General features: G+C 28.8%; 2 protein-coding genes across 2 annotated transcripts; both read right to left on the bottom strand.

Moving 5' to 3' along the window:
- Positions 1-7,555: 7,555 nt before the first annotated feature.
- On the bottom strand, positions 7,556-8,290 carry LOC107494241 (uncharacterized mitochondrial protein AtMg00310-like). The gene has a single exon (XM_016115298.1). It carries the CDS (start codon positions 8,288-8,290, stop codon positions 7,556-7,558), a length of 735 nt encoding a protein of 244 aa, XP_015970784.1.
- A 2,646-nt stretch (positions 8,291-10,936) lies between these two features.
- LOC107494240 (uncharacterized) lies at positions 10,937-11,662 on the bottom strand. The gene is made up of 2 exons (XM_016115297.1): positions 11,450-11,662; positions 10,937-11,335 (listed from the first exon to the last, which is right to left on the bottom strand). The coding sequence occupies exons 1-2, from the start codon at positions 11,660-11,662 to the stop codon at positions 10,937-10,939; spliced, it is 612 nt and encodes a 203-aa protein (XP_015970783.1).
- Positions 11,663-12,278: the final 616 nt, after the last annotated feature.

Genomic DNA, 12,278 nt, shown 5'->3' on the forward strand with positions numbered 1-12,278 from the left:
AATAATAAATTTATAAAAATAACTAAGCATAAATTGATAATAAAAAAGATTAGATCGATTAACGAAAGAGATGAGATAACAAAATTTTAAAAATTATATTATTACATGATATTGTTATTTATTATTAACAATAAAATTTTATAATTAAATTATTTATTTAACTACCGCGTTTCGGACATATTTTGTACACGACACTCACCGATAATCCTGTGCATCATAGGCAGGTAACAAATTTTTAGGACGGTGGATGTTACGATACTCCCATAATGTTTGGAGTTTTGAAATTCCATTATACTATTAATATTGTAATGTGCGTTGGCACAGTATTCTAAGAGATATTCTATTAATATAGTTTTTATTGTATATTAATAATATCATTAAATAATTAATGTCAAAAATTTATATTTTTTAAAAAAGTTAATACTTAAAAAATTAACATTAATTTAAAATTATACTTTTAAATAAAATTATAAAATAATCATTTATAAATGTATGATTAATTATATTTATTTGATTTTAAAAAAAAGTAACTATTTGTTTCTATTTTAGTGTTTTAAATTAAAATTCAAAATTTTACTTTCTACTCATTTAAGTAGTCTAATCTGATCCTAAAAGAACATCTTAATATTTAAACTTAATACTAAATAATATATTTGGTTCTATTAATTAAATTCAAATTCACATTTTCGTGTCTTAGTTATCCAAGAAAAAAAAATCAAATTCAAATTTTTATTTTTTAATTTAATAAAACAACTTTAATTATTTAAAAAGTAAAAAATTATTTTTGTCCTCAACATTTGGGATAAGTCTCAAAATTATCCCTAACGTTTAAATTGTCCTATTTAAATCCCTAACATTTTAAAATTGGCTCAACGTTGTCCTGCTGTTAGAATCTGTTAACAGAATTGACGACGAAAAAAATTGAAACGTTTTTAAAACGTTAGGGACGTAAATATGACGAAAATATTGGGAACAAAAATAATACATAGAAATAAATTTTAATTTTATCTTTCAATAATATCAATTTTTTACTGTACATAGTTATTCAATTATTTTTTAATCACATCTAAGAAAATTACACTTAATCACATTACTTTCATTCTAAATAAATTATTTTTTTATAATTTTACACTTAAAGTTATAAGTTAATATAAACATAAAAAAAATTATTTAGAATGAAAATAGTGTGATTAAATGTAATTTACTTAAATGTGATTAAAAAATAATTGAATAACTATGTTACGTAAAAAATTGATATTATTGAAAGATAAAATTAAAATTTATTTTTATGTATCATTTTTGTCCCCAACGTTTTCGTTTTATTTAAGTCCCCAACGTTTTAAAATTATCTCAATTTTGTCCCGCCGTCAATTCATCCCTAATGGTAGGATAACATTGAGCCAATTTTGAAACGTTGGGGACTTAAATAGGACGATTGAAACGTAGACAACTTTAGAACTTACCCCAAACGTTGGGGATAAAAACGATACTTTACTCTAAAATTTATTTTAAACATGATATTTTAACTTTTTAATATTAAATTCAAATTTTTAAATTTAAATATATTTAAACAAAATTAATATTAAAAATATATTTTTGTCTTTTTAATTAAATTTTAAATGGATATTTTAAAAGTTTAAACTAAATCTTTAACAGGATAATTTTATCTTTTTTACATTCAAACATAATTTCTTTTTATTTTCTAAAAATCAAATAACTCTAATCTTGCCAATGAATTATAGTTCAAATGGCATAATTTCTCCATATTCATATAAGAGATTGCGGGTTTGAGTCTCTCTATATTTGGAAAAAAAAAACAACTCTAATTCTAAAAAAATATTTTCCCTTTTTGCAATTAATTAAAACATATTATACTTTTTTTAAATTCACTATAAAGAAGTATTTTGTCTATTTAAAGTTTTTTATTTTTTTGCTTAAAAAGCTTTTAATTTTTATTTCTATTATAATGTTGTAATGATCCAATAGCAATTTAAAAATTAAAAAAAAAACGTAAAACAAGCCCAAGTAAAAACCAAAAAATAACATTAGCCCAAACATTATTTAAACGGTTACAAAAAAAACATTATTTACGGTAACTTATTCTTAACTTTTTAAGAGGAGTTTTAATACTCCAAACAAATGAGGAGCACTAAATCGTGTCCCGAGAAATCATGAAGAAGTTAAAAAATAACTTTTCTTGTAATAAAATTTTTTTTATCATATTTCTTTTAAAATAAGAACTTTTAGAACTAAAAAATCAATATAAAATAATTTATTTATAAGCTACTTTTAATATAAGTATTTATTATTTAAGCTATTTTTTAAAAGGAGCTTAATTAAACTATTTATCTAAAATGGACCTTAATGTAAACGACTTCTCTCTCGATATTTTTCTATAGATTTTGTTTTCTTCTTTGATTTTTCTGCGTTTTCTGCATATTTTTTCTCTTTTTTTTAGATTTTTGCCTCTACGATAAATGTTATTTGATTTGAATTTGTTTTCAATCAAATAGTAAAATCAAGCAGTAAAATTAAATTTGTATAGATTTTTCATGTTCAAATGCAATGAATAATGCAAGTTCAGATCAGTTGACTCAAGACAAATTGAATTATTATTTTGAATCAAATCAAGTGAATAGGGTTTGATTCGTTCTTAGTTAATGTAGTTTGTTAGTAGTTGATGCTTGTGTAGTTATTTTGTCTACAAGTTGAATAATTTTTTTTTGTGAAAATTAATGTTTATAGTTGAAGATTTAAATTTGAATGGAATGTAAAAATTTTGAATTATTGTTTCGATGAATCTATTTATATTACGTTTAATGATAGTTTTGGTGTATTTTAAAATACAATTTGGTGTTAACTATAACTATTTTTGGTGCTTTGTATTTTGTTGTGGTCACTTTGATATATGATTTTGTGATTGATATTGTTGGTTCTTATACTAAACACTCAGTGCTAAATGAAATTAGTTATTGTGTTCTTTTTTTAACTTTTATGTGATTTCCATTAACAATGAGCTGATGAAATTCTTTGATTATGAATACGAACACTTTTTGTGTTTTTGTTAGTTTATAATAGTGTCGTGCTTATAATTTTTTTGTGTTTTTTTAGTTTTTGCGTGATGTTGATAAATAGTTTGTCCCAAAAATTGGGATGATTTTTAACATACTTGAAGAAGCTGATTGGATTCTATTTTTGGTAAATTGCATAAATTAGATCTGATTTTGGATCTATTTCTCAAAACCGATCCAATCTAAATCCGATCTAATTCAAACTATACAATGCATTAAATATTATTATTTTATTATCATATTTACAATTTTTTATAATATATTCAATTTGTTATATATTTTTATATTATTTACATATTATTATTATTTAGTGAATATTTTATGTTCAAAATGAGATTTATTTATTTATTTTAACTAATTTATAATTTTATTTCTATTGTTAAGTTATTATTAGTTTTTCAAATATTATTGAACTTGTTATGTTATTGTTAGTTATTTAAAATTTGATGTATATTTTTTTTTAATTTACAAAATCGCAAATTCAATGCAATCCAAATTGTTTGAAATTGAATCGGATTTGATGGGATTCTCAAAAAAAATCTAATCTAAACCGTAATGCAAGTAAAATAGTGTTTAAATCAGATAAATTTTTTACTCAAAATCGATTCAAATCACATTACAAACACCCCTAAATCTAATTATAAGACAACAATATAAATAATTTATTGATATTAATAAATTATATTCAGATAAAATGAAAGTTTATGATTTTGAAATGAATAATTAATAAAATAAAGTATATTTAAATGTTTCCAGAAAAACTAATAATAATTTTACACCATATGAAGAGTGAAGTCTTAAAGTGATTTTTGAGATTGGTCGTTTGCACCGAAAATGATCCCTATATTTTAACTGTATATCAACGTTCTTGAGATTAAAAAAGTTGCACTATGTTAGTTCCTTTCTTCCTTTCCACTGAGTTACTCCTCAAGTTGTGAATGACTTAACGTATCTTTTTTATGCTAAATTAGACAAAATAACATTGCTTTAATTTTGACACTGAATAACGTTGCTTTAATTTTGACACTAATTACTTTATGAATCTGACATCATTTAATTTTAATGGTCATATATTTTTTGTGTGGCATAAAATGTTTTGTAGTTCATTGACTTGTCGTTTTATCAAACATTAGCGTCAAAACTAAAGCAACATTGTTTCATTTATGCTTGATTTGGTAAAGTTTTTATTTTTTAAAGTAGCTTATAAAAACTAGCTTTTAAAAAATAATTTTTAAAAGTTGTAACATCTATATTTGGTAAATTAAATTAAAAATAGTTTCAATAAACATAAACAACAATAAGTACTTTTGGTAAAATAGTTTTTAAAATTTTAAAATACTATAATTAATATTAATGTAAGAATTAAATTTAGATATTAATTAATATATGAGATTATATTAAATTTTTAATTTTGATAAGTACAAATTATTTTTGAAAAACTCCATCTTAAATACTTTTAAAAGTACTCCTATTTTTAAAAGCTATAGTCAGTAGTCACAAGTACATGATCTTTTTTATTTATCAAATGTAAAATAAAAAATACTTTTAAAAGTTCAAGTATCTTTTTAAAAAAATTTACCAAACTAAATATTAATTTAGCATAAAAAATATATATCAAATCACTCCTAACATGATGAATAATTTGTAGAAAAGAGAGTAAAAATTAATATGATGTAATTTTTTTAATTTTAAAAACTTTTATAATGTAATTAAAATCTTAAAGATTTTTTTGATATAAACAGTTAATTTTAAATATTATTTTGGGACTTAACTCCTATGCAAGCCGGAGCCACAATAATCAAACAAATATTTATATCATCATATCAAATATTCTCAAAAAGATAAAAATAAAACAAAAAACCCAACAAAAAACCCTTGCTACAACATATGATTGCAACTATAAAGTGAAAGAGATAGAAAAATAATATAGTAACTTATTAAAATAGTAACTTATTAAAATAGTATTTAAAATTTTATATTATTGACAAAAATAACTCTAAAAAATATTAATAATAAATAAATTTTTGAAAATTTTAAAAATATAAAAAATTAAATATTAAATATATATTTAAAAAATAACTTAAAGATTAGATTTTTATACAACTTTTTATAAATATTAAAAAAAGATTTTTTATTTTTAAATTTTGGTATTTTTATGTTAAGTAATTTTTTTTAAAAAAAATTATTGTAAATGACCACATTGTTTTGAAAAGTGAAGAGAAAAATCTAGAGAATAATTTTTTTTTCTAAATTTTTTTTGTCTATCTTCTAAATATTTATTTAAATATTGCTAAAAATTTAGATCAAATAGATAAGTTGTTTGCTAAATATAAATTTTTTTGTCAGTTACAAAAAAAAAATTTATTAGTTATTTTTGTCGTAATTTTAAATCATTTAGAGTTTGTTTTGTCGATAATGTCTTTCAAGAATATTTTTATTAGCAATTGAATTTTTTGGATACCAAATTAATAGTTAACTCTAAAATAATAAAATGGACAGTTAATCATTCTTAAATTAAAATAATAAAATTCACATATAATGAAAGTTATCAATTCAATTATAATTAACCTCTTATTTTATTATTTTATGAATGTTATCACTTTAAAAGATCTAAATTCAACTTAAAAAAGTCTTAAATTTAGACTTAGTTTAGTAAAGTTTTTATTTTTTAAAAGTAGTTTATAAAAATTAATTTTTAAAAAATTGCTTTTTAAAAATTATAATATTTATGTATCAAGTCACTCCTAACATGATGAACAACTTATAAAAAAGGAGGATAAAAATTAATATGGTACAATTTTTTTAATCTCAAAAACTTTTATGATGTAATTAAAATTTTAAAGATCTTTTTAATACAAATAATTAATTTTAAATATTATTTTGGGAATTAACTCCTATACGAACCGGAGCCACAAGAATCAAACAAATATTTATATCATCATATCAAATATTCTCAACCCAAAAAAAAAAAAAAACAAAACAAAAAACCCAACAAAAAAAACATTGTTACAACATATAATTGCAACTATAGTCCTAAGTTTTATTATCAATAGGCTCAGAGGTTTCTTAACTTACATAACTTGTTATAATAGCATCAATTTAAATAGATCAAATTCTTATAAAGTGAAAGAGTTAGAAAAATAATAGAGTAACTTATGAAGGTAGTAACTTATTAAAATAGTATTTAAAATTTTATATTATTGACAAAAATAAATCTAAAAAATATTAATGACAAATAAATTTTTAAAAATTTTAAAAATACGAAAAAATTATTAAATATATATTCTAAAATATAATTTAAAAATTATATTTTTATACAATTTTTTATTTTTAAATTTTGGTATTTTTATGTTAAGTAATTTTTTTTAAAAAAAATTATTGTAAATGACCACATTGTTTTGAAAAGTGAAGAGAAAAATCTAGAGAATATTTTTTTTTCAAATTTTTTTGTCCATCCTTTAAATATTTATTCAAATATTGCTAAAAATTTAGATAAATTGTTTGCTAAATATAAAAGTTTTTGTCAATTACAAAAAAATATTTATTAGTTATTTTGTCACAATTTTAAATCATTTAGAGTTTATTTTATCGATAATGTCTTTCTTTTTTTTTCAAAGATAAATGTTATTTTATTAATATAAAATAAAAGTGTTTCCATAAGGAAGTACAAAAGAATTGGATATTCCCATTTATCACCAACTGTGACTGAAAGACTAAGAGCTTAAAGAAGAGTAAAGTAAGAGTAAAGAAAATTAGCAGCATCTATCAGGTATGGCTCACGAGTTCACGCACTAAATTGTTGGCTTCTTTCACTATCTCTGGTGCCGGACTTATTACCTTCTCAAAAATACACCGATTCTTCGCTTTCCAAGTGCTCCAACACAGCGCCGCTATGAGGAGGGTCTTTTGTCTACCGTCTAATTGAGCCGCTGCCCAGGATAAGACTCGTTGCCACCAATTGAAAAATGTCTCTTCTTCTCTCATCCATAGGTCAGGGGTTATTAAGCTTAGTCTCCATATCATTGAAGATAGGAGGCATTGGAACAAAACATGAGAAATTGATTCAGCCTTCAACATGCATCTTGGACAAGTGGCAAGAGTGGATGCGAACCGGCTGTGGACTTGTTGCAACACTGGAAGCTTTTCATGAAGACTTTTCCATAGAAAAATCTTAATTTTATGTGGTAATTTCAACTCCCAAATGCTATTCCAGACTCTGTTGTGTATGTTCTGGGGCATCAATGAAGTAGGAGAATGAAAGAATCCATAAGCAATTTTGTATCCTGACCCAACTTCATATATACCAGATTTTGTCCAGCACCAATTAACTTCATCCTCCTCCTCTGTTGGTTTGATTGAAAAATTTTATTGCATATATCAACTGAAAAAATCGACTCAATCAAATTTCTATTACAGCTTCTATCAGGATTTAGTAACGCACTAATGTAATACACTTGCAGATCTGGCGGGATTGTGAGTGCATTTTAAGGGACATTAAAGGGCACTGGTGGTGGGAGCCAGGGGTCATGGAAGATGCGAACATTAGCGTCAGAGCCTATTTTCCATAACAAGCCTTTCTCGATCACCTTGCGCCCTTCAATAACACTTCTCCAGCCCCACGACGGTACGCTTCCTATCTCTGCATATAGGAAATCTGTATATCTGAAATATTTAGCTTTGAGTATTCTTGATAGAGTAGAATTAGGGTATTTCATTAGACACCAACATTGTTTTCCCAATAAAGCCAAATTTTGCGCCCTTAGGTCCTTGATCCCCAGCCCGCCATCTTTCTTCGGTCTCGTCATTGTGTCCCATTTAATCCAAACCATTCTTCGTTCTGCGCCTTTTTGTACCCACCAAAATTGTGAGAGCATGCTATGAATCTCAGTCAACAGCGTGTCCGGGAGCTTGAAACAAGAGAGTGTATAAATAGGAATCGCCTCCCCCACCGCTCTCAATAGTGTGTGCCTACCATCTGATGACAATAGACTTCTTTTCCAACCCATAATCCTCTTCTGAACTTTATCCTTGATAGCTCCAAAGGTTGCTTTCTTTGATTTTTGAACTATAGAGGGCAGTCCCAGGTATTTGTCTTGTGCTCCGATATGTTCAATATTTAGTGTCTGAGCAATTGCTAGTCTTGTGTTCTGAGGTGTGTTGTGACTGAAAAAGATAGCTGACTTATTCAGATTGACTTTTTGCCCACTGAAACCCCTCATAGATCTCTAGCAATTCTAGAATACTTTGGCTTGTATTAGGTGCGCTCTTGCAAAAAAGGATTGAATCATCAGCAAACAAAAGGTGATTAACTGTTTGGCATCTCCGATTAACTTGAACTCCTTGAATTAATCTATTTTGCTCTGCCTTGTGTAGCAAGAAGGAAAGCCCTTCTGCACAAAAAAGAAAGAGATATGGAGATAGGGGGTCACCTTGTCGGATGCCCCTATTCGGCCTAAAATAGCCAAAAGGTTGACCTTCCACAACGACAGAGTAAGAAACAATCGTTACCAATTCCTTAGTCTAGTTAATCCATTTAGCATCAAAGCCCAGCTTATCCATAATATACCATAAGAAATGCCATTCGACCCTATCATAAGCCTTGCTCATGTCTAGTTTAATAGCCATCTCATGCTCTGCCCCACTTCTCTTATTTTTCAAATAGTGCATACATTCGTGGGCAATTAGGATATTATCAGAAATGAGTCTACCTTTGAGAAACACACTCTGATTTGGGCTTATAATTTTATTCATAATACCTTGTAATCGATGCACCATAACTTTAGAAATAATTTTATACATAACTGAAGACAAGATGATCGGTCGTACCTGAGTCATGTCATTGGCATCTGGCACCTTTGGAATCAAACAAATTTGAGTATGATTGAAGCTTTTTAGAATTCTGCCACTGTGAAAGAAACTTCTTACTGCCTTAAAAACGTCACCTCCAACTATATCCCAAAAAAATGAAAAAACTTAGCTGTAAACCCGTCATCACCAGGAGCACTCTGAGCGTGAACACTAAATGTAGCTCTTTTGACCTCGTCCATAGTTACTGGGCTTTGGAGCCTACGGTTCATGGAGGCTGTAACCTTTGGCTCCAAATCCTCTAAGTATGGATTCGGATCAGCCGAACAAGAAGAAGTAAAAATATCGCAAAAGTAGTCTTCAGCTATCTTTCCAATATCCTCTGATTTCGATGTTTCGATGCAATCTCATTGTCCTTCCCCACTAATCTCCAAATTCTGTTCCTTTGCATCCTTGATTAAAATTTCTGGTGAAAGAATCTAGTGTTCTGATCTCCTTCTTTTAGCCACTTGACTCTAGATTTTTCTCGCCAATAGCTCTCTTCTTTAAAATATGCCAGCTCCAACTTCTTCTCCAAACTGGTAACCTCCTCTCCCCCATTGATTCCAGCCACCCGCAACTCCTCTAGTTTAGCTTGAAGGTCCTCAATTTCTTTTTGAGAGTTTGCTTTGTGAGTTTTCTGCCATTGAACTAGTCTATGTCTACAAACTTTCAACTTTTGGGCCAAGGAGAACATAGCTGAGCCTACAACTTCCATTCTCCACACTTCACTAACAATTCTCTTGACATCCTCTTCTCCACACCAACATTCCTGGTATTTAAACCGCCTTTTACTATGCCAGGATTGAGGTTCGGTTTCCATCAAAAGTAGAGCATGATCCGAGCCTGACTCTGTGAGCCTGTGCACCACTGCATTCGGAAACTTCAACTTTCATTCCATCCCAACTAAATAGCAGTCAAGCCTCTCCTTCACCAAATCCTCTCCTTGTCTTCGATTTGTCCACGTGAAAGGGTGCCCCACCATTCCAATATCCACTAATTCGTTACTGTCAATAAAATTAGTGAATGTTGCAATGGTGGTTGCTGATTTTTGGCCTCCACCATCCTTTTCCGCTTGGCTTGTTATAACATTAAAATCGCCTGCTATTACCACTTTTCCTTCCAGGTGTTGGCTCAATGTTGTAAGCTCCTCAAATTGTAAGGATCGAATTTGTTCCGAACAACTCAAATGGACACCAATGAACGCCCATACCTTACTGCTTCCGACTTCCTTAATTTCGGCTGCCACAAAGAATTCTCCACTGCTAATAATTTGAACACTGATGCTGTCCTTCCAAGCTAGCACAAGTCCTCCTGCCACTCCTGCCGGGTTAACAATATGCCAGTTTTCGTAGCCGCATACCCAAAGTTTTGCTTCCACTTGTCGAGATTGGTTCTTTGTTTCACTTATAAACACAATCTCGGGGGAGTGGGATTTACAGATCCCTTTTAAGGTATGAATTGTCAGGGGTCTCCCCAAACCCCGACAATTCCAAACTATAGTTCTCATAGCGCCTTGGGTGCCATTTGTAGGCTGGCACCCTCCATCATCTCTTCAACTGCATTTTCATCCTCTATTCTCGCTTTCTTTGTAGATCCTTCAGCTATACCACTCATCAACCTTTTTTTGGGTTCACTTTTAGTATCTGACTCTGCAGTACCTTGTCTTGCTAACCTTTTCCACTTCCTACCTTTCTCTGTGGTGAGACACTGCCCAATAGCGAGTTGCATAAGCTGCCCTTCATCCTCCTTGGTATTGGACTGACCAGCTATGATAACCTCTCTGCATTCTGTTCTAGAATTGGCTGATTGAGGTGACTCAGGTGTTGCCCTATTACCAGTGTCTTGTGTTTTCAAACTTTGTTTCCCTTCTTGCATTGACATCCCTACAAATTCTTCCAATAAACAGTTTAAGACCAGTTTTTTCTTACGTTGAGGGCCTTATTCTGGTTTTGGGTTGAGTTGTTGAATGCTCTTTCTCCTTCAGAGTAGATTCGCGTTCCCACTTGGCTGGCTTTAACCTATTCGCCAATGTCATCCTCTTTTACCATATCACTCTCTGTGTCCTTCAGCAGATCATGGCAGTTTTTCACCTCGTGCCCCAATTTTGCGCAATAGGTACAGAACTTTCCAAGTCTCTCATAGCGCAGTGCCACTTCTACCTCCTTTTTATTAGATCCTGCCACTATTAACTGATCTCTCACTTGCCTGGCAGCATCAATATTGATTTTGGTCTTCACAATCCTAGTTTCTTTGCCTCGCATCTGAAATTTACCTACCTCCAACACTGTGCCCAATTTTTCTCCCAATTTACGTCCAACTTCGAGGGTTTTAAACGATTCTGGCAAACCCCAAAATTGAACCCAAACTGGAAAATTGGAAATAATCTCTTTATCAAAGTTCTGATCTTCCTTCCATCTCTAGACATGGAGCACATAATCTTTGAATAGCCATGGAGAACCACGTTCAACACGCAAGACATCCACTTCTTTATTAAAAAAGAATTGAAAGGAATTATCCCCTTTATCACTCACTCTAAATCCTTCCGGGTTTTCCCATATAACCTTTAAAGCATTCCCCATGGTTCCAATTGAGAAGGTTTTGGAAGCAAAGAGTCTGCCATAGAGACTATTGGAGCAAGCGTTAATACCTTCTGATATGTCTGCCTCTTCCAGTAGAATTACATTCCTACCTCCTTTCCGGTTGTCTTCCTCGGTCCGATCTTCATCCCTCGTTGTCTCAGCCATGCAGATTATGGAGACTTGTATTGAGATTTAATTGACGTTGACAATGTAGCCTTGACGGCAATAGGAACTCCGTTAAGAAACCCTAACAGAGCACTAAGAAACTCTAACAGAGCACTCAAATTTTTTTTTACCTTATCGATAATGTCTTTCAAGAATACTTTTGTTAGCAATTGAATTTTTTGGATACCGAATTAATAGTTAACTCTAAAATAATAAAATGGACAATTAATCATTCTTAAATTAAAATAATAAAATTCACATATAAAGAAAGTTATCAATTCAATTATAATTAACCTCTTATTTTATTATTTTACCAATGTTATCACTTTAAAAGATCTAAATTCAACTTAAAAAACGTTTTAAATTTAGGCTTAGTTTATTAAAGTTTTTACTTTTCAAAAGTTATAACATTTATATTTGGTAAATTAAATTAAAAATAGCTTTCAATAAGCATAAGCAACAATAATTGTGTTTGATAAAATAATTTTTAAAATTTAAAAATATTATAATAGATATAAATGTAAACATTAAATTTAAAAATTAGTTAACATATGAGGTTATATTAGATTTTTAAAATTTGAAAAGTACAACCAACTTTAAAAAACTCTATTTTAAG

This window comes from Arachis duranensis, chromosome 6, assembly GCF_000817695.3.
Source record: "Arachis duranensis cultivar V14167 chromosome 6, aradu.V14167.gnm2.J7QH, whole genome shotgun sequence".
Classification (NCBI taxonomy): domain Eukaryota; kingdom Viridiplantae; phylum Streptophyta; class Magnoliopsida; order Fabales; family Fabaceae; genus Arachis; species Arachis duranensis.